Source organism: Stegostoma tigrinum, chromosome 4 (genome assembly GCF_030684315.1).
Source record: "Stegostoma tigrinum isolate sSteTig4 chromosome 4, sSteTig4.hap1, whole genome shotgun sequence".
Classification (NCBI taxonomy): Eukaryota; Metazoa; Chordata; class Chondrichthyes; order Orectolobiformes; family Stegostomatidae; genus Stegostoma; species Stegostoma tigrinum.
Genome location: NC_081357.1, coordinates 41,744,437 through 41,772,433, shown reverse-complemented (window position 1 = coordinate 41,772,433; position 27,997 = coordinate 41,744,437). Strand labels below are relative to the sequence as shown.

The window sequence follows — 27,997 nt, the reverse complement described above, 5'->3', positions numbered from 1 at the left end:
CCCTCTCTCCCTATTTATTCCAGAACCCTCACCCCATCCCCCTCTCTGATGAAGGGTTTAGGCCCGAAATGTCAGCTTTTGTGCTCCTGAGATGCTGCTGGGCCTGCTGTGTTCATCCAGCCTCACATTTTATTACCATAATACTGGAGATTGATAGCTTTACTTATTTGATCATATGCACAATCACCAGGAACCAGTCAATTGATGCTGAAATCAACACACACTTTGCAACAGCTGCAGTTATTATGTCCAAGCTGAAGAAGAGAGTGTGAAATAATAGAAAAGCAAACTTTGGGTCTACCAAATGTGACCTCAGCACATTTCAGTACAGTGGTGAGGGCTGAAAAACATACATTAGGCAAGAGGAAAAGCTGAAGAGTTTCCATCTTCACTGTCTCAGACATATCCTCAGCACCTCTTGATTGGATGAGGTCACCTACTTGGAGGAACTGGAGCATGCTAATTCCATCAGCATACACTCATCGCGAAGCCAAGGACATCTGTGCTGACTTGGCCATGTTCATACGGTGCATGACAGCCGTATGTTCAAACACTTCTGTACAGAGAACTGGCTGCATGATCTACTTTGCCTCCACTACAACACAACTCATGAGTGAGAAATAAACATAGCAGGCATTGAAAATGACAATGGGGAGAGTGTGGCCAGCCGTGATCTATGAAAATTGACTGCAGAAGATTTGGATGAAACAACTGAAATGCAAGCTCAACTGGTCGAGAAAGAGGGCCCAGAGAAAGAAAAGACCCCTAGATCCTACACTTTTTTGGCCCTATGTCTTCCTCTACAGAAAATGTTGTAGTGACATACAATTAGATTCTGTACAAAGAGAAGTTGTGAGATGGATACAGACAGTTTACAGAGAAATATTGATAGGTTATGTAAGTGAGCAAAAAGTTGGCAGAGTATAATGTGGGAAAATATGAAGTTGTTCACTTTGAAAGGGAGAGCAAAAGAACAGCATATTGTTTAAATGGAGGATAACTGCCCAGTATGTAGGGGTTGCCTTGTGAGTAAAATATAAACAGTTTGGAGCTCACTGGAGTTTAGAAGAATGAGAGGTGATCTCATTTAAATATATAGGATTATTAAGGGGCAAGACAGGGTAAATACTGAAAGAATGTTTTCCCTTGTGGAAAAATCTAGGACCAGAGAGCATAGTGTCAGAATAAAGGGCACCAGTTTAAGACTGAGATGAGGAAGAATTTCTTCACTCAGAGGGCTGTGAATCTTTAGAAATCCCTGCTACAGAAACCTGTTGTGGGCAGACTCATTATGTTCACTTAAAGCTAAAATAGATCAACTGTCAGTAGGGGAATCATTAGTTAGAGGGACGAAAGTGAACATGAGGAATGTTAGCTCAGACATGATCTTATTGAATCACAGAGCAAGCTCAAGAGGCTGAATGACCTACTCTATTCCTCTTTCTTACCGTCTTATGCCCTGTCAGCCTGGGGCTCCTGAGCCATGCAGGTGATGCAGAACATTCAATTGAGAACCAAGGTGCAATCTATAGTCTAATGAGATGGAAGTTTGCCAAAGGAATATTGAAATGACAAGTGCAATTTCCCAATCCAAAAGCACAATTCCTAAATCTGAAGAGCTCTGGAAAATTAACAAATGCACCTACAATTTCCTCAACTATTTCATTTAATTGTCTGGATGGAAACCATCAACTCCTGTAGATTTGAATGTATCAATTCCCATTGTTTTTTTCCATTATCCTTTCTTTCCTCAAAATAAATTCACTCAGTTCTTCACTTCGACTTATTTTAACATTTTTTGTACCATTGATAGTCCACTGTAAAAAGATACCAATAACGAATTCAGCTAGTCTGCTACTCCTTTATTATTTATTGAAGTGTTGCAGACATCTATTTACACAGACCTGAGTTTATATTCCCTTTATCACTGTCACAGATGAGAGGGAGAAGTGAGTTGAATTAGACATCTTGCCCTCCTCTTCTCTCTATTTTTTTTTTGGAGTTCTTTCCCCTGATTTAAAAAAAAGGCAACAACATGTGTCTTGAAACCCTGTTGGTGAATTCCAGTTTTAAGTCACCCTCTGCCAATTCTTTTGGGTTAAAACAAAGTAGAATTAATTAAAGCACTTAAACACCCAGGGAAATGGTTTGCATAACATAGTCACACGCACTTGCATTCAAGAAAGCGTAAAAAGAGAAAGAAAAGTGACCAATTATAAATTACATAAAAAAGAAAAATCCAAGATATCAGAATTAAATGAATAGGAGAGCCCATTAAATCAATATCCCATTGAGATTTTTAAGGCAAAGATAGATTTTTGAACAGTAAACGAGTTAAGGGTTATGGTGGGTAAGTGGAGCTGAGTCCATGAAAAGATCAACCATGATCTAATTGAATGGTGGAGAAGACTCAATGGGCCAGATGGCGTACTCCTACTTCTTATGCTCTTATGTTCCTTCATTAGCTGTGGCTCGCATAACAGTCTCTTTCGTAGATGCTTAGAGGCAGTCAAATTGTTGATGAGGTATGGGGTAAGCTGGCTGATTCACAGTGCAGGCAAGGCAGAGGTTTCTGTTCAGAAATCAAATAATTTGTGAAAGACTGAGGTCAAAGGCTAAGCCTGGAGCTACTTATATCTTCATGTGTTCTCAGCAGGCGCACAACAAAGATGTCAAAGCTGTACAATTGAAGGTGTTTCCAACAACCGGCAGCTTCAGTCATGTAATTGGGTCTCTGGGTTTAGCTACTTGGCTGGCGAGCTGGATTTTGATGTCATAGTCCCAACCTATTTGTTTTGGGGCAAGGAGCTGTGAAGTTCTTAGGATCATTTGAGACACAATAGGTTTTGATGGTCATCTTTGTTTGGAGGCTGAGGTCAACATCTTGTCTCCTAGTCATTTTTGTTGGCTCAGCTGGAACGTTCATCTATGCAAGGAATATCACATTATAGGGAATGATGCATGACTTTGTCCTCTGGTCACTGCTGGTTTGAACTTGCCAGAAATTATGGTCAATTGGCGTCAGGTAATCAGTGGCACATAGATTACCAGTCCAGAAAAGCCTATTTCTTAAGAAAATGTAAAAGAGTATGGCTTGAAATAAAACAATGTGGAACCTCTTTGCCTTCTCTCTAAGCTTAACACATCCTTTCTCATAGTATAATGAGAATGATAGTATAATAAGTACTAATATACAGAATACTCAATTATGGTACATTATTTCTATTTATTGCTTTTGCTTTTTTTTTTGAAAGTGCTGCTTTTTATAGCTCGCCAGTATGCTGGATTTCTATTTCGTTTTGCAAGATTTTGGATTACTCATGAAATTTTTAGTTTACTTAATTGAAATTTGCTTGCAATGGTGTTTTATTTCTGTTCATTTTCACATTTGGTTGAGCTTATCTTTTTTGTTAAACTCACCATTTTAATTTACATGCAGGTGGTGTAGGACTGCTTGGGAAGGGAAGTAGGGTTGTATGTGTCCTTTAGATTCCTTCACTGAGGAAGAATTCAGTTCAGCAAATTTTCAGTCTTTCCCCAGTCACTTCTCTCTGAGTCCATGTCTCTGTACAGCAGTCTGATCAGTTCTATACTTTATCCCATTCTATAGCCGTGTGAGTTTATTTCCCTCGAGTGCTCCCATACATTAGAAATTATTCTCCACCCTTAGAATATTCATAAGCAATAAGTTTCCACTTGCATAAAAGGTTCTACTTCACATATCCTCTCATTCCTTGACTTTAATTGTGTGCCCATACCCTCCTTCAGTTCTTTAGGAACAGCCTTTCTTTATTCACTTTATCCAATTCTCTTCATAATCACAGCACCTGTATGAATTTTTTTCCTCACTCTCCTTTGGTCCAAGACAAAAAAAAATCAGCTCTTCCAACCTTGAGGCTAAAATCTCATCTCTGGAACCATTTTAACAAATGTCCCCCATGTCCTTTCAAGGACTGTTGCATCCTTCCCAGTGAGGTGTCTGAAAGTATAGGGATACAGTTTACTGCCCTCAAACCATGGTGCATTTAGTGGCAGGGTTATTTAATCAGACAGGAGGACAGCAGCTGGGAATCCCACTGCCTTATTGCCCACTCCACCTGGGAAAGTACTGCCTACCGTCTTCCAGTCTCCCCACTGCCTTCTGATGTTTTTTGACTATTTTCGAATAGACCGTGATAGGTCTGTTCTTCACGTAATCTTACTCATTAACCACTACTCTTCCTGCCTTATAGCTTCCTGGTTTTGTAAAAGACCAAAGCAGTACTTCTTCCCATGTACCAAATTACCTCACTTGCAAACTCCCTGAGTTAAGTACGCATTTAGAAGCAGTGCAGAATCAAGCTGGGTTCTATGCTACTAGCTTCATGCTGAAATGGAAGTTATATTATAGTTGCTCTTTCATGGAAAATATGGTTCTTTCAAGGGATTAATATTGTTGAGATCTTTTGCCTACTGGTGGTGGATGGGGAATCTTGTTCCCATTGAAATAAAACAAAGTCATTTCCAGGTATACTTAACACATTGGCTTCATTATGTTTTAGGAAAAATTGCACTGAAGTGCAGGGCTGTAGGAAAAAGTCTGCTGAAGCCATATGCTTCTTGTGTGGCACTGAATTCATCGTCCAAAATGTTCTAATCACCTTCACTGCCTATATTTCATGCTAGTGCCTCATAGCTCAAAATATTTTCGTCAGACACAACACAAATTTCAAAAGCAAACATTGTATTCATGAGCTGTATTGAGGTAAACAGACATTTTCTCCTTTAGGAGATTAATGAAGGGGTGCTTAAAATCCTTAGTCTTTTACAAAAAAAAATGAACAAAGTAATGTAAGCCGACAAAATGTGGAAACTGAAGTAGACAATTCAACCCATTAAGTTTGCTCCACCATTTAACGAGATTATACTTGATCTGATCATCCTCAACTTTACTTCCCAACTTTTACCCTATAAACCTAGATTATTTTACCTACTGAAAGACCATCACAACCTTGACAGCTCTCTTTGGGAAATAATTCCACAGATTCACTACCTTAACTACCCTCTGAGATGTGAAATTCTCCTCACCTTTGTCTTAAATATGCGACCCTTCATGCTGAGATTATGCCCTATGATCTTAGACTCTCTCACAAGGGGAATAAACTTTTTGCATCTACCCTTTCAAGTGCCATAAGTATCTTGTATGTTTCAATAGATTAACCCCTCATTCCTCTAAATTCTAATCAGTGCAAGCCCAATCTCCTCCACCTCTCCTCAGAAGACAGCCTCTCCATACCTGCTATCACCCTGGTGCATGTTCTCTGAACTTCAATGCTTTCAATGCCATTATACCATTTCTCAGATAGGGGACTCAAAACTATTCACAATATTCTACCTGTGGTCTGACTGGTGCCTTGTAGAGTTTTAGAAAAACGTCCCATTTTTAATACACCATTTCCTTTGAAATAAATGCCAACATTTCATTTGCCTTCCTTATTACCTACTGAACATGAATGCTACCTTTTCGTGATTTATGTATGAGGACCCTCCAAACCTTCATAGCTTTCTGCAGTCCTTCTTCATTTAACTAACGTTAAGTTCATCTGGTTGTCCTGCCAAAGTGCCTAACTTCACATTGTATTCCATCTGCAAGCTTTTTGCTCACTTGTTTAATCTGTCCATATCGTTTTGCAGACACTTTGTGTCACCTTTAGCATTTGCCTTTCCAGCTGTTTATGTATCATCCACACAATTGGTGTCAGTAAGTTCACATTTTTCATCCAAGTCATTAATATATTTGTCCAAAAATATGACCCCATCACTGATTCCTGTGATGTTCCACTAGTAATTGGTTACTATCTTGAAATTGTCACCCCTTATCCCAAATTCCTGTCTTCTAGTAATTAGCCGGTATCCATGATAATGTATACCTCCCTACCCCATGGGCACTTATCTTATGTAGTCTACTGTCTGAAACTTAGCAAATGCATTCTGAAAATGCAAATATGGTGCAACCATTTCCTGCCCGTTATCTATCTGCTTGTTATCTTTTAAAAACATTCAATCCATTCGCCGGGTATGATTTCCCCTTCATGAAGCTATGTTGACTCTGCTTGATCATATCATGTATTTCTAAATGCTCCACTGTTATTAACTTTCTAATGCACTGTAACATTTAACCAAAGACAAACATTAAGCTCCGGAACAAAAACAAAGTTGCTGGAAAAGATCACCAGGTCGAGCAGCATCTGTGAAGGTAAAGACAGAGTTAATGTTTCGGGTCCGGTGACCCTTCCGCAGAACTGGGTTAGATCTGAGTGCACAGAGTGGAGTTAGGTTGGCTTTGGCAAGGCAGCAGAGAAATTGAGGCGACCAATATCATGTCAACAATTTTCAATGAATAGATCAAATACAGGTAAAAGGCCGGTGGGAGGGGTCCAGGTGGAGAGACAGTGTTGGAACTGAGCAAAGGAGTCTGTGGGATGGGAGGAGGACTGTTGCTCAAAGAGATGAACATGGAGGCGAAGATGGCCAAAGAAGAGTTCAGCATCATATTGTCCCTGAAATTCGTTAAAGTGGGGACGGAGAGGGATAAAGCTGAGGCCTTTGCTGAGTACAGAATGTTCAGCATTGGAGAGCAGAAGGTTGGGAGGGATGGTGAATACCTGACAGGAGGTGGAGTTGGGAGAGGGCATGGAGTCGAATGGAAGGGGAGGAGAGGAAGGTTCCAGAGGGCCATGAGTATCTCTGAGTTAATAAAATGTGAGGCTGGATGAACACAGCAGGCCAAGCAGCATCTCAGGAGCACAAAAGCTGACGTTTCGGGCCTAGACCCTTCATCAGAGAGGGGGATGGGGAGAGGGAACTGGAATAAATAGGGAGAGAGGGGGAGGCGGACCGAAGATGGAGAGTAAAGAAGATAGGTGGAGAGAGTGTAGGTGGGGAGGTAGGGAGGGGATAGGTCAGTCCAGGGAAGACGGACAGGTCAAGGAGGTGGGATGAGGTTAGTAGGTAGCTGGGGGTGCGGCTTGGGGTGGGAGGAAGGGATGGGTGAGAGGAAGAACCGGTTAGGGAGGCAGGGACAGGTTGGACTGGTTTTGGGATGCAGTGGGTGGGGGGGAAGAGCTGGGCTGGTTGTGTGGTGCAGTGGGGGGAGGGGACGAACTGGGCTGGTTTAGGGATGCAGTAGGGGAAGGGGAGATTTTGAAACTGGTGAAGTCCACATTGATACCATATGGCTGCAGGGTTCCCAGGCGGAATATGAGTTGCTGTTCCTGCAACCTTCGGGTGGCATCATTGTGGCAGTGCAGGAGGCCCATGATGGACATGTCATCTAGAGAATGGGAGGGTGAGTGGAAATGGTTTGCGACTGGGAGGTGCAGTTGTTTGTTGCGAACTGAGCGGAGGTGTTCTGCAAAGCGGTCCCCAAGCATCCGCTTGGTTTCCCCAATGTAGAGGAAGCCGCACCGGGTACAGTGGATGCAGTATACCACATTGGCAGATGTGCAGGTGAACCTCTGCTTAATGTGGAATGTCATCTTGGGGCCTGGGATGGGGGTGAGGGAGGAGGTGTGGGGACAAGTGTAGCATTTCCTGCGGTTGCAGGGGAAGGTGCCGGGTGTGGTGGGGTTGGAGGGCAGTGTGGAGCGAACAAGGGAGTCACGGAGAGAGTGGTCTCTCCGGAAAGCTGACAGGGGAGGGGATGGAAAAATGTCTTGGGTGGTGGGGTCGGATTGTAAATGGCGGAAGTGTCGGAGGATAATGCGTTGTATCCGGAGGTTGGTAGGGTGGTGTGTGAGAATGAGGGGGATCCTCTTGGGGCGGTTGTGGCGGGGGCGGGGTGTGAGGGCTGTGTTGCGGGAAATACGGGAGACGTGGTCAAGGGCGTTCTCGATCACTGTGGGGGGAAAGTTGCGGTCCTTGAAGAACTTGGACATCTGGGATGTGCGGGAGTGGAATGTCTTATCGTGGGAGCAGATGCGGCGGAGGCGGAGGAATTGGGAATAGGGGATGGAATTTTTGCAGGAGGGTGGGTGGGAGGAGGTGTATTCTAGGTAGCTGTGGGAGTCGGTGGGCTTGAAATGGACATCAGTTACAAGCTGGTTGCCTGAGATGGAGACTGAGAGGTCCAGGAAGGTGAGGGATGTGCTGGAGATGGCCCAGGTGAACTGAAGGTTGGGGTGGAAGGTGTTGGTGAAGTGGATGAACTGTTCGAGCTCCTCTGGGGAGCAAGAGGCGGCGCCGATACAGTCATCAATGTACCGGAGGAAGAGGTGGGGTTTGGGGCCTGTGTAGGTGCGGAAGAGGGACTGTTCCACGTAACCTACAAAGAGGCAGGCATAGCTGGGGCCCATGCGGGTGCCCATGGCCACCCCCTTGGTCTGTAGGAAGTGGGTGGAGTCAAAAGAGAAGTTGTTGAGTGTGAGGACGAGTTCAGCTAGGCGGATGAGAGTGTCGGTGGAGGGGGACTGGTCGGGCCTGCGGGACAGGAAGAAGCGGAGGGCCTTGAGGCCATCTCCATGCGGAATGCAGGTGTACAGGGACTGGACGTCCATGGTGAATATGAGGTGTTGGGGGCCAGGGAATTGGAAGTCCTGGAGGAGGTGGAGGGCGTGGGTGGTGTCACGGACGTATCCCTATTTATTCCAGTTCCCTCTCCCCATCCCCCTCTCTGATGAAGGGTCTAGGCCCGAAACGTCAGCTTTTGTGCTCCTGAGATGCTGCTTGGCCTGCTGTGTTCATCCAGCCTCTCATTTTATTATCTTGGAATTCTCCAGCATCTGCAGTTCCCATTATCTCCAGTATCTCTGAGTTGTTGCATCGTGTGGGCCTTGATGCCTGAAAGGAAAAGAAAAAGTTTCTTGTTAGCACAACGAATGAGCCGGAGGATGAAGTGGAACTGCGGACTGGTGCAGCCTTGAGCCAGTGTGTAGCGATGCTGTTGGAGAGAAAGGTTGAGAGTTGCATGTGGTGCCACATGGCACTGAGTGTGGATCTCAGGATGCGGCGAGAGCAGCTGTCCGTGGAACATCGTGGAGATACCTGTGATCCTGGGAAGATTCAAAGCACGAGGGATGAAACTTCATTTAAATTAGACACAAAAATTGTGAACTTGTGCGCCTTCCCTCCAAAACTACCTTGATTATTAAAACAAAATACATTTAGCTAAAGCATTCAGTAACATATTTATTTATCTCTTTTTAAAATGCTGTAAAGTGGCAGCTACATGTATTCATACTACCTCGCTGATTATTACCTGATTCTTTGCCTCCTTCTCCTTTTAATAAAGTTATATCTCACAAATTTTGTATGAACATAAATACCTATATACGTGAAATATTATGTAAGCTGAATTTTGTGTCTGATGACTAATTATATTTGCAAAAATCATTTCTAGCTGCCTCGTAAGAGAAATGTCTTTTAATCCTAAACTTAAGTGGCAACTAACTTTAGAGCACCTCCATCAGTTTGTCCTTGAATGGGAAAAAGAATTATGCTTATATCTGAAAATATGTAAAGTTTCCATTATAATCAAAAAGGTTAGTGGTTAATACTTTTAGAAATAAATTCCCTTCAGAATATCCATTTAATTCTTTGTTGGTAGAGTCCATATAAATAGCAGGAACAGTTTTAATTCAGTGAAGATTGTGGGGAAAAGAATGCATTATTTTCTTTGTAACTTTAGATCTGTATCTTCTTTCCTTCATGTATAATACTTGGTTAATGCATAATTCAGATAGAGATTTTTTTAATACAAACTTATTTGTTAATCATTAGATATGGATTTTTCAAAGTATGATTCAAGTTGACAAAATGCCAAGAGAGATCATTAAGGCTGGAATTTTGGCTCTGATTATTTGTTTATTATCAAAATTTCCTCAATTTAAATGAAGAATCTACATTAATACATTCACTATTCCAGCAACATTCCACTGAGATGCCTTTCAATAAATCTTCAGACATTTTAGAAGCTAAACACAGTTTGATCATGCAGTTGTCACTTTATTAAAATTGGAGGCAATTTTCAACAAAGTAGAAATTGCATGGTGGTGTGTGTGATGTCCGCTACACCCATTTATACTTGTGGAAAATTTAACCTTTTAACTGGTTAGAAGCAATCACAGGAAAATGTATGGCATGGCAGTATCAGAGCGGAAGATAATTGTGGGGCCCGAATGAGCATGAGGATCACAGATGTTTACTGTGTAGTAATTGTGAGCTGCAGTGGTCACTTTAAGGACTGCTGGTTAGTTTGCTTGATTTCCAATATCAATGGGGTGAGTATGAGCAACATGTTCACGACTTACTAACAACTGAACACTGCAACCTACATTAAATCTTGATACATTTGTATATATATTATAATGAGGCCTTTTTTAAGGTCTGCTGAAATGGCCCTGAGTGACGAGTGGGAAGTAGATTTTTGAAAAACTAATTGCGTGCCTGCCTATCATTTTTCACTGTAACAAGAGCAGTAAGCTACTGAAAAGCACCACAACTGAATTTGAAAATATAAAAATGGTCACAACTAATGTCTTTCTACTGCAACTCTTTTCATTTTCAATGGTTTGAACATTTGTCTCTGAAAGAAATATTATGAAAAGGCCTTTGATAAAGAAGCCTGGTGTCAGTTTGTGTCAAAATGGGTTTTCTTGTAATGTTTTGTGTAGATTCTGTTGGCTTTACTTTACTTCTACAGCAGTCCGTTTTTTAATTAAAACTGATAAAGCACTCAAAGTTGAAGTACAGTTACAGCAATGGTCGTAAATATTCAGACTGATTTCTCAGATAACAGAGGTATACATTTAAAAAACATGTCAAGTATGAATACATGTAGCTGCCATTTTACAGCATTTTAAAAAGAGATAAATAAATATGTTACTGAATGCTTTAGCTAAATGTATTTTGTTTTAATAATCAAGGTAGTTTTGGAGGGAAGGCGCACAAGTTCACAATTTGGGAAAAGAATGCCGTGAACAATGTCGTTTTTTTGTTTCTCTCTTCTATATTTCCACAGATAGTGTTGCAGACTAGATGTACAAACCTAATGTATAATCTTTTACATGTACTGTAAAATCAAGATTTAGTACCATACATTGAATAAAATTGGTATTTGTGCCGTATGATGCACGTTCCTAGCATCATGCTACCTCTAAACTGTAGCCAATGGCAAGGAATTTTTGTGCCGGTAGTGATCTTGCCTCCTGCCGGAAAATCGGGAGCAATTCCACCTTGACCTGTGATTGGGACTGATTTTACATTCCTCAGTCTGGGCTTCCGAGCCTTTACAATATAGATCCCTACCACTGGGCTGCATGTCAATCAGATAAGGGCAGCCCTTCAGTCCCAGAAGCACCTTAAGGAAGGAGTAGCTACTGCTATCAGTAACATCAATGGTAGATCAAAGTAAATGGGATTGGTCCTGCCAGGGCAATTCAAGCAGGCACTAGTGAAGGGCAGTATGAGCATTTGTGAGGGTAGATGTGGGCATTTCACCAGGGTAAGATTTACTATTAGGAGGGTCCTCCATTGTCCAGAGGGTGCCAACTCAGGAGGGACAACACATAAACCACAGGGATGCTGCCAAGGTATATCTGTCTGCATCTGGATGTGGTAGAGTGCCCACCAGCCACTGGTAATGGCACAAAGATGCCCTAAAGTGACATTTAATTCTCCAGTAAGGGGCCCAAATAACCTAGGTGAGAGAGCCAAGCACCACTTGTTCCAGCAGTGGTACAATACTAGTGGCAACAGGATGGAGATGGGTGCGCTGCACGCTCATCATCCATGTAATGTTTTACTGCCTGCATCCCCCAGCATGCTCACTGGGACAGAGTAACATCCCAATGAATACAATGTTGTCACGCAGGAAAAATTGCATAGTCCCAAGATAAAACAGTGGGTATGAAGAGTAGACAAATCTAATTTTGGTCTTGTTGGTTGAGGGACCCCTATTAATCCAGGAGGATTTCCTTCTCTTTGTTGAAAATGTTCAGCGTAGCAGGCAGATTGGTTGCTTTTACATCTTATCTAAAATGAGGCACTTTTAACAATACTGCCATTGTCCTTTAATGAAACATCTTCCCAGGTTATGTCCACTAAACTTTTCTGGGCTTTGGACCACTTATTATTTAGTTTTCATTTTGATGCCATAAGATAGATGTTCTCAATATTTTTCTCATTATGCCAAGTATAAAAGGTTGATAAAAGACCTATTTGTGATGACATGTTTGACTGTACTTTTCAGCATTCAGGTTTATGCATGTGTTCTGGAGATTCAATCTTGTAATATGTTTTAATCAGAAATAATGACTTCAAGATATTCAGCATTTGGAAATGTTTTTGAACAATTCTTTTTGTAAAATATGTGTAAGCATGCTTGTATTGCTTTTATAAATCACATAGGAGATTTGAAATGATGTCAAATGTGCAGTCCTTTCAATTAAATTTATCTATGGAATATTCTTAAATAAGTAAAAACAAGCTGAAGTAGATGACAGTCTGTTTGCACTCTGCTTCCATCATTGATATTTGATATTGCTGCAATAAATGCAGTGCCATAGAACAATGACCTACTCATTCTGTTTCAGAAGTATTGCATCGTTACAAAAAAAATGAAAATATAAATATAAATAAAACAAATATTAGTCTATTAAGAATGGATGGAAATAAATCAACTGGTTGCAGCAAAAATACATTAATGGACATCAGTGTGTTGCACATGTAGTACCAAGACTGTTTGAAAGGTGCTAATTGGCCTCCTGCAACTGTCGTAGTGGGTTAGTTTTGTCATTTGAAACCTTTAGCCAGGAATTGAACACTTTAAGGCAGCTGGAAAAATGACGTGAGAATGAGAAATGCTTTACTCATACAATAAGTGCACCATCAAAATATATATTCTTTTTGATAGATTAAAATGACATAGTTGAAATATGTAATTTTCATTCAACATGGACAATGATTTTATTAGGACTTTTCCATTCCTATCAACCTCCTATTTCTCACAGTATGCAACTTACTTAATCATCCTAACATAACTAGGTTAGTGCCTATCATTTTGCACGTTACGAGAAGCAGCCTGTTCTCTATCATTATGTGTATTTCGCATAATCCTAAAGGAATTTATTATTCCTTTGAGAAGGGATTGTAGATTGGTAATTGGATAAGAACCTTTTCTGCTAGAATAGCGGCTGATTGCAGTTACAATCGGTTGTCACTAACTGCATATTGAGTATTTTGCTCTGTATTCTAAAACTCTATTTTCTAACCTTATCTTTTCAGGAACCAACCTTGTTGTTGGTTTTATGGGAGCTGCTCCCATTTTTTAAAGCACCTTCAGGCTAGCTACTTTTTTGCTATGTTTTAAAGTCATTTTATCAAATGAGATAATATTTCAAATATTTCCACACCAATTAGTAGTATAATATGTGCCACATACTTTATTTTTAAAAGAAAGAAACAACTCAATTTCTCATGTGCCTTATAAAATTTTTGATTAAAATAAGTTTGCATGTAAAGAATAGATGCAAATGCAGTCTGGTTTCCTTTCAGCAAGCAAACTATAATCTTGAAGGGCAGCAAAAGCTTCTGCAAATTACAAAGAAAGAATCAAGGAACCCCCACATGGAAGACCCACAGGATTTAAATGAACAATCGGTGAGTGAATTACAATATTTCTTTTTGTTTAGAATGATTTTGAAAGGGATTCACAGAACGTTGTTGTGGAAGCTTTAGTCAGAAATACAAGTTCATGACTTGGGTTCATCACAGTTCTTCTTCCACATTTCACCAAAATCCAACTTGATTGAAACTGTAAAGTTAATTTGCTTGTTATCACTCGCAAGCAGTTTGAAAATAATACAGAAACAAGTTTTTTTCTGTCTAGATGTGAATATCTTCTAGTAAGATATTTACACACATAAAGCAGTCTTAAAAATGAGAAGGGAAAAGGCCCTGGGAATTTCTTAAAGTAATTCTTCTTAATGTTGGAACGGTTTGTCCAACAACATGCTTGAATTTTGTTTTACTGAGGTTGGCCTTTTTTCATTGTCAATTAAGCTTGCTCTTAGTTCATCAAAATGTGGTCAACTGAATAAGATGTACCATTCATGATTGCGACATATAAATTTTAGAATGCAGTTTTTTAAAACAATTTTCATCTGTAAATGTTTATGTTATCTTATATCTTGTAATAATGGAAATTTGCTATTAGGTCGTATTTATTGATTTCCCTTTAATGTTTTGATAATTTGTGATTGAAGCCTGAATGGGAAAAATCAAGCCAAACAGCATTGTCATAATGATGATTTTTCTGAGAGATTTCAGTGTGGTTATAGACAAGTGAAAATCTGATTCTTGTTTTGCTTTTGTTAGTAAACACATCCGAGCAAGTTTGTGAACTCTGACCAAGGAGGTGTACTTACTGAAAAAGTTGCTTACTTGAAACTAACATAATGCTGGTATCATTTCTAATTGTGCAGCTATTCCATTGCTAAAATCTTGCTACTATTCTCTTAATATGAATCCTGTACATTGCAGTTATATTGGTGCTGGAAGAGCTAATGCACAATAGGAACTATTGATAATTTGATATCAAGAAAAGCTAGTGCATTGGTAGATTCAATAATTAAAATCAATCTATCTCTGTTTATGAATGTTTGAACCCCTGTTTTGTATGAATAGATGCTAACAAAAGTAAAAGGCTATTAATTTAATGTTATTAGCAGATGGATCCTTTTTGTTTTATAGAACAAATACTGTGTGACAGCACTCTCCAATACTTTAGCAGGACTGTTACTAAAGTTATACTTACTACTTAAGACATATATTTAAAAATATTTACAGTATTTTTGTAGTTATATTTCATATAGTATTGATGGTGAAAATCACAGCCCATTGTTTATTCAGCACCAGTAATACTGGTCTCTGTGATGCAACTTGCAATCATTCAGGAATTTGTTAAGGAAGGATTTATGTGGTCAAATGAGTGCTAATGTTTTGTAACCAGCTGCTGGCATGACAGCTGAGCCACTGTATGTGTTAATTCTGTAGTCACCACTAAAGCCAATAGAAGCACTTGTTGGTTATACTGTCTGGTTAATAAGTACCATATAATGACCATCCTTTATTCTTAAATAACAGTAAATTATGTTGTGATGTTTGCCACTTCCTTACCCTCACCCACATCTTATACTCACAATGCCAAGAGTAATATTCAGGCTAATTTTATTGATAATTCTATAACAGTGTAGCTGTTGGCCATTAACTGTCATATTCTTATAACAATGGCAATGGTAACATCAACCTATAACCTTATCTAAAATTTCAATACACTAACTACTGTTACTGACAGTCATATTTCTTTGTTTATTTCAAATTACATTGTAAGTAGGCATTGTTGTGGATGAATTACAGGCATCGATCCAACCATTCTGTGCCTTGGCCCACTGGTGTATAGGGATATATCTATGGAATATTCAAGTCAGCTAGTGACAGCAAGCCCTCACATCAGTCAATCTCCTCAACCTCCAGATTTACAGAGCACAGTAATTTTCTCCACTGGATGCCTTTTTCCATGTTTCAAAAAAAAACTTGGCCTAAAATCGAGGTCAGTAGATTACAAGGATGAGTAAGCCATTTGTAATGAAAAACACAAACAGTATCGTATCTCAGGTGTAGACATAATAAGCACATGACATTGGATGTGCAACATTGCTGTACCATTCAGATTTATATGGAGAACTTCAGGCTTTTTAAATGAAGGAGGAATTCGTGCACATCCTTTGTGCATGATAACATATCTTTGCTCCATTTTCTAATTGAGCAAATGAAATTAGGGGTTTATCAGTTTCCTGTGAATGTAGTATTTTTACTTTTGGTGATTGTGAATCTGAATTGATTCAAACTGGTGTAGTTCAGATTTGTTCTCTCCTCCAAAATTTGTCTTTTTGGATCAAATCCAATTGAGCATAAGCTTCTGTATGTTGCAATCCAAATTACCATTAGGTTAAAAAGATATATAAAAGCCAGTTGCATCATAAAGAAATCTCAATCTCGAGTTGCAGAGTTACGGGCTTGCATCTGAGAGTTCCCAAGTGAAACCAGTTGGCAGGGAAAGATGTTAATTGAAGTTGAGATATTTCTCTGTAGGCAAACAAGTTTCACCAATTTTATTCAAGAAAGAAAGCATGATATAATGTTCTAATTTTGATCAAACTATTGGTTCAGTTTAGACCTTGTTCTAGTTAGGACAAATAATTGACCATTGTATCTGTATTTTCCAGTATGTATCTTTCTCCAATGTATATATCTGAGTAAAAACCCTTCCGTACTTTGAAATGATCTCTTGGGCAAATTCACTTGTTGCATAGGTAATTAAAAAACAGTGAATTATTTTTTTTTCTGCTAGTGAAAATTGTTGGTGGCTTAAACCTTGCATACAGTAAACAATTTAATGTTCAATAATTAAGAAATTCTAAGATGGAAATGAACAATTTTGATCGTTTTAACAGGAGCAGAATATGACTCATTGCAAACTATCACTTTCCAGATTTTCTTGAAATAGCTTTTGAATATTTCTGTTAAAATTTGATAACATTGATTAATCAGTAATAGTCGTGTCATAGTAATTATGAAGGGTTACAACTTTTATAAGTTGGTGTTTTCTCCTTATCAGTGATCCATGTTTATAGAAAAGTTTTATTGTTAGAAAAATGCTTTTAGCAATATGGTGTAGATTTCCAAACAGGGATTCATTAAGAAAGGTTGTAATTTCATCCTTTAGACTTGTCCTATATAGCTGCTAGAAATATTTAGGTCACAAAGCCTTGGAAACAAACAATGGTTAGATAAATAGAACAGTATCCATGTTTCTGTTTGTTTTATTAATAGCCATATGGAGAAATCACACCTGTTTTATAGTTTCATTTTATTTTGTGAAATTGTGACCCAGTTTTATCAGGTTAAATATTTTCTTAAGTACTTTTTTTTCAAATCAATTTTCAGTTGTCTGCCTTTAAAATTATGACCTGTTCAACTGTTATCAGAGGAAATGATGGGCTAACTTTTCCGAGCCCCTCGATGTTATGGGCAATGACGAATCGATTGGAGATACACGGTGAGATTGTAAAAGTGAGCTCATCTGTGTCGAGAAAATAAAATCTGACATTCCAACCCAGGTTTGAATGCTGAGATGAGAATTTCGCAAGTGAGAGACAGGCAAGAGGCCTATTTACATGCAATTGCGTCTCGTCAGTTCCCAATTTTCACCTCATTTATGTGAAATTTCCTATTCTCCCTCTTGGTGGAAAGTAACGAGACAGCGACAGTTATCTGATGGCTCCAGCTTACTGCTTGCTCCTCCAGGTTTCCACGGGCAGTGACCATGAGCCCTCTTCTCTGTTTTTGTTGGCACTGGACCAGCTGCTCAACATCACCGTAGGACGCTTCGGACTAACTTGAAAGAAAAAGCACTTCTCCACTTCCATTCTTTGCTTCACTTTGGAATACACACTTTTCATTGCAGTGCTACTGCCGTGTTGCTTTGCATGCAGACATCGATAGCCATCTTCGTAAATCAGAGCTGGCTGCATTTTATCAGAGATAATAGGAAGTGCAGATACTGGAAAATCTGAGATAACAAAGCGTGGAGCTGGATGAACACAGCAGGCCAAGCGGCATCAGAGGAGCACAAATGCTCCTAAGATGCTGCTTGGCCTGCTGTGTTCATCCAGCTCCACACTTTGTTATCTGGCTGCATTTTGGGGCTTTCCGTTCACTTAGCACTGACTTCGCATGTACATGGACATCTCGGCCTTCTCATTGTCTTGCCTTCTTGCATTTGCTTACCACATTCAGAACTGAAAGGCTCCCAGTAGCTCAGAATTACCTTGCTTTTTAGAGCAGGCACAGAGCTAGGCAGTTTGTTATAGTTGTCAGCGGTGATTACTGAAGAGGGTGTACATGTTTGCTGTGTGGCACCATGCTAATTCAGTATCATGGACATAACATGTTTCAGCAGCTTACACAGCAGAGCTGGATGAACACAGCAGGCCAAGCAGCGTCAGAAGAGCAGGAAAGTTGACGGTTTAGGCGTTGACCCATTTCTGAAGAAGGGTCTAGGCCTGAAACATCAGCTTTCCTGCTCCTCTGATGCTGCTTGGCCTGCTGTGCTCATCCAGCTCTAGACCTCGTTATCTCAGCATCCGCAGTTCCTGCTATCTCTTACACAGCAACCACACCGTTTCACCCAAATGGTCACATCTCAAAGTCTAAGGAGAACAGTCCTTGGTCAACTCAAGGGGATTGTTGTCAATCAGGGCTGGTTACCGCAGCCAGTCAAGGACAGCATGTGAAAATCAGTCCAGTGATTGGAGAATTCATTTGGCCATTTGGAGCATGAGCGCCAGGAGTATCAGTCCCAAGAGTGTGCCCTTGTTCGTCCTGCGGGTTCAGTGCAAGTAGTTCAGAGATTAGTTGGGGGCGTGGTTACTCATTAATTGGCTCTGTCTTTCCAAGTCAATCAAGCCTTAGGTCATGTTCAGACCTGGAGGGCAGCTTGCTGAAAGTCAAGGGAGCTATCAGGAACCATTGCTGTGGTAGGGAGGTTGGGGAAGTCACTTGTGCAGACTAGAGACAATATGCTGAGATACAGAGGGGGCCATCATTGTGAAGGGGGTCAACCCCACATATAAGGAAGGGACATTGGAGGATGCGGGCTGCTGTGGAGGGGAGATCGTCGATGGCCATAGCCACTCTGACCTCCATGAGGTACAGTGCATCACAATAGTTGGCATGGCTAAGCTGTAGGGCTGAGGCTCAGAAATCGAGAAAAAACAATAAATAAAAGAGTTGGTCAGCACCAGGTGGAAATTCCAAATTGATAGTGTCAGCAGAAAGTATAAGGAAGAAAGGAACTTGAAGGTTTCAAGATCACCAGGCAGAACCTGCGCATCAGTCTGCTGAGTGCAATCTGTATTACCCGCCATCCTCATTTGAATTGAAAATACACAATGTGCACAATGGAAATTTAAAAAATTGCAATCACACACAAAGTGAGCAAAGAAAATTGTTTTGTTTTTGTTTCCTGCGCATGCACACTCTACTTCTGAGCTACAAGAAGTGATTGAATTCATCAGGCACTCACACAAAATAGATTAAAGAAATCTGAAACCATAGAGTCCTGCATGTGAAACACATGCAATGAGAGATATAAATGTGAGGTGCAGGTCCTAACCACAAATAATCTGGACATTGGTCATTACAGATTGACCATAGTGAAGCAGAAATAATCACAGGCGATCTTAAAAATGTCACCTTATAGGCTACAATTCACAAGAATAATCCAAGGGTGTGATAGGCTGCACAAAGAGCTGATTTCCTCACAGCTTGAACTGTAAGAATTTGTCAGCATGTTCTTTCCGTGCAATGCTGCCTTATCCACTAATTTTTCAGTACTCTGACTGCAAAGGTTCATCCAACGCAGTTGGCAGGACCGTTGGCTCGGGAAGCAGCATGATGCCAATAGTGTGGATTCAATTCCCATCCCCTGTTGTGGTTACCATGAAGCACTCTCCTTCACAGCCTCTCCCCTCAATAGTTGTCCTCAGGTGAAATCAACACCAGTCGTGGTCTGGCAAAACTTTAGTGACACAACTCCTAGTTCTCTTACCATCATCTACTGTATTTGTGCAAAGTGGCCTGTACTGTATACATCAGTACAGATATGTCCAAGAGCTCTTGAATAGGTACTCCAGGGCCCTTCTTGTCAGAGTTCTCCATGTTCCACTGTATGGAGGTATGTACTACGCCGTCATTTGTGAGTGACGTAAATGCTAATTACAGTTCTGTTTCTAGTGTTACCTACACAGTTTCGACAGAACTGTGACTGATGGATCATTGTCACTGTAACTGTGGTGCAACAAAAACGCAGAGAAATTGAGATTGAACTGATGCACCAGGAAGCCCAGGACCAACAGTAACATCCAGCAGTGACTGAAAAGCCTCTGTATGAAACAGTCCCAACTGAAGACTCCCTCAAGATGTGGAGGTGGTACAGGAGGCCCCGCTATCTATCGTCCTTAATGCCTTTCCTTCCAGTTAAGCAAGGCACATTGCTACCACCTACTGAGGATAACTTTGGATACCTTCCCTGAAGTATGTCATCTGATGGTGTTGGACTTACGACCTGACTGGGTGAGTGTTTATGCTATCCGAGGGGCTTTCAAGAAGACTCTGCACTAAATATTTTGCTTCTGATAATCCACTGTGTGGTATCTCTCGATTCTCAACACACAAATGTATCAAAGCATTACTAATGCACTTTGTGCAGATCACACTGCTTCATCTGGTTCCTCCCTGAAGAGGTCAGTACTGCAGTCCCTGGCAGCAGGTTTTAACAATGTGGCTGGCTTCTCCCTCCTGCAGGGTGTGAATAGCTGACCATATGTTACATTATTATCATAGCACTACAGACTTTATCAAAGGAAATGAATTCCGCTCCATCAATGTACAAGGCAGTTGTGACCATTGGTACCAAATCTTTAAAGTCTGGTGCCCTAGACACTGCCATTATCCTTGGGAACTTCCATGTTCCTGTTCCATTTCAAAGTAGGGTTAAGGGCTACCCTCTGTGAAAGTGATTGATTACTTTGTTACACAAACCCCTGTCTGAGACAGAGTGCAGACACAGTAGTGTGTGTGTGTGTGTGTGTGTGTGTGTGTGTGTGTGTGTGTGTGTGTGTGTGTGTGTGTGTGTGTGTGTGTGTGTGTGTGCGCGCACGCGTGCTTTTGTTTTGTTTGTTTCCCTACCACTTTATGATGTGCAAAGGGCTATTTGTGCCTGGTAACATTTGACCTGGTCCAGGTCAAGGCCTGAAATATGGAGCTGATAGTGTGAATCCCAGAAAATCTCGGCAGTGGTAAGTACTACACTGGTACTGAATGCACAGAAACGTGATTCCATAGACGTGTAGTGATTGCGTAACATGGTGAGCAGCAGAAAAATATGTGATAACACAGTGTGGAGCTGGAGGAGCACAGCAGGCTAGGCAGCATCAGAGGAGCAGGAAAGTTATCTGTGTTATCTCTGACTTCAGCACCGACAGTTCTTACTGTCTCAGAGAAATACGTGAGATGTCTGTTAGGAGCTCACAGAGAGAAACCCTTGCCGAAACTAGCAGTTTGTCAATTTTTGGTAAATTTCAGTCAGTAACCTATTTGTCTGTTTTATCCATGTGCCAAGATTCATTATGTTCCTAACATTAATACCTGATAGACAGGTAAGGGAATATAGTGGGTAAAATCTTTCCAGGACTTGAATGACTTGGACAATGGCAAGGAATTTTTGGGAGAATTCTGTAAGAATTTGAGCAAGATTTTTCTGAACATTAGGAGCAACAAATTGGTATTTTCCAACGAAGCTCAGGATGTTGATACAAGATTCTTGTGAGTGAATAGTGAGATCCCATTAATTGGGATTACCACTCATTGTCGTCCTTTTTATTACTTAATATGACCTCATTAAAATGCACTGTCCTATTCTACCACAAGCTGGATAGGAACTAGACACCGAGGATTCCCAATATGAAATTCAAAGCAGGTACCTAGTGACTCCAGTTCACCACTTGCTCCTCGGGCCTCCATCTTGGACACGCAGTACCAGCACCTCAAGACCTGTAGCTTAGCTGCAGCCTTGTGCACCCTATGTCTAAGGATGCCAGCATTCAACACATGCGAGCCACTGTACATCATCATGGTGCATCATCTGGTCCATTTACAGTACACTTCCGCATTTAAATGCTGCACTTTGGAGGAAACTGGCAATTTTCATTGGAATGCTGCTGCAAGGATGCTTCCTGCAGTGACAGGCATCCATCTGATGGATTGGACCAGGCTGCATCTCAGTGAACCATACATTAATATTTTATGCAACCCACAGCAGCCACAATTGGTGGAAAATTGAATTGCTGCATTCATTACATATTAAGTTGTTGATTAGAAGTTGTGGAATGTAGGTTCGTTGTTAAGCTATTACAAAATTATTAGACGGGTGTCCTGGGCTTTCACCCATGCTGTTCCTTCAAGAACACAAAATGTGATCTGGTGACCAACTTTTTTTTACACTAGTTTGTATTTTCCATTAACTTGAAAAACATTGTCAAGATTTTAAATTCAAAGACAAGGAAATTAAAGGTAAGGCTAGGAAAAGATCCCCAAAAGAGTTTGAGCTCTCTTTAAAGAAAAAGAACTGTGCGTGTGGGAAATCTGAAACAAAAACAGAAATTACTGGAAAAACTCAGCATCTGTGGGGAGAGAGCAGAGTTAATTTTTTGGGACCAATGGCACTTCTTCAATTCACTTTCTCCAGCAATTTCTGTTTTTGAGTTTGACCTCTTGCTGTGTGAACTTCAGTCGAAAATTTAATGAGGAGCACCAATTCATTATTTTGTACTGCTAAATCAGTTTTAGCCCACCATCTATCCATCTGACTCCTATATTTTTAAATCTATTGCATTTTATCAGAAGAATAGTGTTTCTGCAGTGTATTAAAATAATGCAATGTCTTGTTTGCTTGCTGGTACTTCTGTGTGTTTTAGGAACACGAGGTGCAGCTGTCCATCAGTCCCCTGTGTTAACCCAAAAGCTCAAAGGGAATACAAGTGGCAGAGGTTCATTTACTGCTTCTCTGGCTCGTAAAATACAGCCCTACATATGTGTTCTTTGAAACTTTGTCCTTTGCACCAAGAATTTCAGATACAGTGTAAGCTGTCATGTGAAGTACCATATTCCATTGCCTACAAAAATTATGTGATGTTACAATTTATATACAAGCACAGTTCCATACCTCAAAATGATTACATTTTTCTTGATACGGTTTTATCTTATAATCGTATTTAATGAGCAAATTAAAATAGCAGCATATCAATAGTTTGAAATTATGGTTTTTGTGAGAAGTATATTTACAGTCATAGGTTGTGCTATTTTGTGGGCTATACTCGAGGTTGTTATTCTGCACAGTATATAGAAACATTGTATATGTAATGTACTACATTTCTATATTGTACAGATAATGTCTAAGCTAAATATCACACACAATTGTGTATCTGATGGAGAAAATATTTTGAAAAAGTGCCAGGAAGCATCCAAAATTAAATCACGTGATTAAACAGCTCGTAAAATTGTACCACATACATTAACAGCAGTATTTACTGAGAGCAGAAACATCAAAGCCTTTTTACATTAAGATAAAATCCCTCACAGCTAGTTTAGTCAAGTGCTAATGAATGCTGATAAAAATGTCCATCAGTACACAACTACATATATCATGCTCATAAAATCTTCCATGTTGTGTTCCGTGCTGCAGATAATGTTTACGACATTATAAAAATAAAGACCATTTTGCACATTTTTTTCATGTATATACATTCAACTCTATGTTGTCATCAGGTTTCAAACTGAAACTTGCAAAGGAAGTTATTAATCTGGATTGTTTGTCAAAAACTGTCTTATGTAGAAATGTTCTTTCCTTCCCCTGACAAATAGAAAAACTTGTCAAATGTATTGAATGCCAGAATTAATTTCAGGAAGTCACGACTAGGTGGGAGAGGCAGTAATGATGTCTTCATGGCAGTTCGGATACACAATAAACATCTGCCTATAATTTTACAGCCTTAGTTTAAAAAACAACCTGCAGTATTTGAGTACTGTGATCTTTCTGTAAAAGGAAAAGTGGTTATGTATTAGATTTCTATCATTAGAACCAGTGATTTGATTACCATAATCTTGTGAGAGCAATTGCATCATTCCACTTGATCTTTTATAATACTATGGTAAATGCAATTTTCTGTTCCCTGATGTAATTCAGTTCATAATGTAGTAGTGCTGCAGGAAAAAAGACATTAGAATCTAATTTGGTCCATTTTTCTAGGTCTAATTAATGTGCATTTGCAGATTATTTTTACAAAAGACTATTTTAGAATGTTAAACTCACTGCATTGTAAATGGCAAATCAACCATGTTTGATGACAAGTTGAATGTGACCACCACTTTTGTTTTGTTTGTAATCAGTCATGCAGAACTCCTGGTATCAGTTAAATGCTGGTAGTTATCCAGGGTTTTCAAAACCAAAGTAACTTTGAAGTGTTCAGATTTTGATACCAGAAAAATGTTTTTGGTTTATTTATCTACAGAGAAAAGGGTGGGTAGATCTGGGAAGCAGTGATTTTTCCACTATAGAATGAAAGCACTTCCAGCCTGAACATGTGAACTGATGAGGATAGCAAAAGATAGGAAAATTAACGTCAATGCTTTCAATGAGGAAAGGGAATTAATGCTTGCCATCAGCATTGGCTGTGGTTTGTTGTGGAAGGGCTTTGGGAGCAATCTTGTGCTGATAACATGGAGCTGCGCATCACTGAATGTAAATGGAATTTTGTTGGGGGGTGTGTTAATTAGACTGTAGTGTGAGAATGAGTCTGACTCATGGGCATGAACACATGAAGATGATAAATTCGGCTTTACCTAATATAACTATAAGATCAGAGCCTGGATATATCTATGATGACCATGTATAGTAGTGTTTAGTATAATGAATGGTGTTACTTTGAAGTGTAAGTCTCAATCACAGAAGAGATACCACATTGAAGGAGGGCCTTGACTCCATCGTGTCTGTGCCAGCTCCCCAGTGAGCATTATAACCTATCATTATTCTCCTGCCTTTCCCCCTTGCCCTTGTAGATCTATTCTGTTCACATAATCACCTAATGCAGTTTTGAAAGCCTGAATCAAATCTGCCTCCACTCTACTTCCAAAGAGTGCATACCAGTTCTGAATCTTTCATTGTGTGAAAAAGATTCTTCTCACTTCATATAAGCTACTTTTGCCAATCACTTTAAATCTGTGCCCTCTCATTCTTTTTTTTTCTCAGAAGACAGAGCCGTGGGCTAACCTCAGGGGCCATGCTGAATAAAGTTAGGTATCTATTGATGACTACTTAAACAGATTTTGCTGATTAAAAACATTAAATTCATTGGAAATCATTTGAATAATCTGTTATGAAAACCAATATTTTGTATTCTATGAAGTTGGACAATTTAGATACTGTAATATCTTTCACAGTGCATTGATAATTCTTTGTCAGTCTTGACATGGCTTATTTTTTTTAAGGCATGGTCTTGTCTACACTTTGCAATTACCAAAGCTAACTGTTCCTCTTATCCTCCAAGGGTAACTGTCCCCACCCTCTAGTGCCTGTGCATCCCCTAACATTGAATTCCAATCCACCTGGCCATGATTATCTGGGACCATATCCACAGGGATTCATCACCTCTTGGAATGGGTAATCTGACTATCCAAATAAATTCAATGGAACTGACCTGCTGTGCCTTGGTATGTTTTGTGCACTCTAGGTTGCAGGTTGTTCGGATAGTTATTTTATGTGATATGTGATGGAGCAGGTGAAATCTTAAGATGGGCCTCCTGGCTCAGTGATAGGGATACTACCATTGTCCCACAAGGCCCCCATAGATATTTGGGAAAACAAAATCCATTTAAGTGGAGATGACTGGATGTTCAAATGATTGAATCATAAGGCTACCATAAAACCCAATCCACAAAAATGGAAGTGCACATGTGAGGTGGGACTTACAGTTAACAGGATTTTTGACATTCTTGCTACAAACAAAATCCGTCCCTTACATCTGAATAACTATAGCATACAAATTCATGACAGTTAGTTTTTCACTGCAGGCTACTAAAGAGCTGTTCAAATTCCAGCCACTGCTGGCAGTATCCTATGCTATTGACCTAATGTTGGGAACTTAAAAGTGAGCTTCCAACTCTATGCAGTAGCCCCACCCATCACTTTTCCAGCTCCCTCAGATTAAATTCTATCCACTGGCTCAAATATGCAGAATGGTTACTGACAAGGGGGAACTTTCAGGAGCAGAGACACGAAAGAAATGCAAGATGCTTCATGATTACTAAGGCTGTGGTTATATCTCAACTTTGAAAGCTGAGAATTCTTGAAGCTAATCATCAAATTCTCTATCTCGAGCTAACCTAAACTCAGTTCAATGAATACAGAATGTTTCTCATAATAAACTATAGGTGTGGATTTCTGCAGATCCATTATCACATAGGATCATTGTCCTATCAGTTATATTCTGTAACGCTTCATTTGAAAGCATTTTATCAGTGCTACCAGGTTATGTTAATGGCTAAAGGTACACTTTAGTGAATGGTAAATGAGTGATACAGCACCACAACAGGAAAGCACCAAAATAAAGTTAGGGTGGAGCTTTCCATTATGTCAAGTTTAGTTCAGTTAATGAATGATTCAACATGCGAATAGACTGCACAGTGTATGGAAAACCATTCCTGTAAAGTGTGTTCTAATCTTCTCCACTATCTGTGCTACATTAATTGCTTTCATTCCAAGTAGAATGCATTACTGCAGGTAGCCTTAGCACCCTTAGTTTCAAGCAAGAAGAAAATAGTGGCTGCTTTTCCATTTCTGGATAATCATTTCATTATGTGGGTGCATTCACACATGTATGTATGTGTGTGAGATCCCACATGCGAAACTGTGTTCTAAGTGTAATGAACCGTAGTATTTTAATGTTCAAAATGGCCATTACTAGAACTGGTCAGCAGCATTTCATGCCTATTGTGGAGAGAAAAAAGAAGTCACTTCCTTTTCATAAATCACGGGCAAATGGTACTTGGAAAGAATATGTAAGCTGCAGTGTATTTCCCAATCCTGCTCGTTAGTTAGAAACAAAATATTGATTCCCAGAAGATTTCCATGCTGTGTTTTGTGTAGTTTAAGCTAAGGATCTTGCTTATTCAGCATCAGATGAACAGCTGTAAGTTCCTTCATTTGCCCCACTGCCAGCACCACCCCCCCCCCATCCATTTCACTGCTGACTTTTCTCGCTGCTTGAATGGTTGATTGATTAGTGAAAGTGTGTGTGAGCAGATGGCACTGATGTGCACTTGGCTGCATTCTGTAGTGTTGCTGTGAATATCCTTCTCATAATGACAAACAAAGTATTTTACTTGAACTTGAGTGTTCTACGACTATTTGACAATATGGTGGATGATTGGGAGAAAAGAAGTTGTTGAGTTGTTTGTCATGTAAAGTCAATTGATAATAAGCCTCCTTTGTTTTTTTTTTATGCAATAACATGATCAAGTCAGTTAGCGTTGCATGGTGGGGTTTGAAAGTTAGTAAACTGAGTGTGTTACTCATTCCAGTACAGTGCAGTACTTGCATGAAATGTACGGGCAGGGTGCCCGTGTAAAAGCTGCATAAAAAAGGTCTGGAAAGCTTTGGTACAATGAGCGACTGGAGCTAGTACATGTCTGGAGTTATTTATGTTGCAGAAATACTTCAGCAATATGTTCACATCCTGCATTGATACCATAATTACCACATTAACCATTTTAAAAGTGCTGAAGAACCATTGTAAGTAGTAATGCTCTGATTCATATTCCTTTTATAATTTACAGTCTTGGGAGAACATAATTATCAGAAAATATAGCATTTATTTGTTCATATCCGATTAATAGTAACAGCTTGGATAAATAAAGTAACTGACCTCCTGTCCCCAGCATCTGCCCCCATCTTACAAGGAGCAAAGCAGTGTGATACACTGCTCTCCATTTTCCTGGGTGATCGCAGCTCTAAAAACACTTGTCAAGCTCAGCATTTCCAGGATGAAACAACCCATTTGGTTGGTAAGTGTTTACACCTTCCACCACCGACACAAAATGCACTGCATCAACGCATCAAGATTTCTTCAGCAGAATCTTTCAAACTTGTGACTTTTAACATCTGGAAGGACAAAGAAAGTAATTGCATAGGGAGACCACCTTCTACCAGTTCTCCTCCAAGCCACAGACCATCCTGACTTGGAACTATATCTTTCATTTTCACCAGAGCACCTCTCTAGAACTCTCTCACTAACATTACTGTAGATTTACCTGCAAGGTAAAGGTAAAGTCACCATAGATCACA

The 27,997-nt window shown here is 40.0% G+C and overlaps 1 protein-coding gene across 11 annotated transcripts in view; it reads left to right on the top strand.

Moving 5' to 3' along the window:
* eya4 (EYA transcriptional coactivator and phosphatase 4) overlaps nucleotides 1-27,997 on the top strand; it is a 526,724-nt gene that overhangs the window by 85,343 nt on the left and 413,384 nt on the right. For 9 of the 11 annotated variants that reach the window (XM_048531657.2, XM_059645296.1, XM_048531660.2 and 6 more), the window contains exon 2: nucleotides 13,531-13,635. The exons of 1 other annotated variant lie outside the window; for it this stretch is intronic. In XM_048531657.2, the coding sequence (XP_048387614.1) occupies nucleotides 13,603-13,635 (33 nt within the window). In that variant the 5' untranslated portion in view covers nucleotides 13,531-13,602. Of the gene's footprint in view, nucleotides 1-10,207; nucleotides 10,257-13,530; nucleotides 13,636-27,997 lie in introns of those variants that run through there. One more of the 11 variants, XM_048531658.2, reaches the window with a different exon arrangement.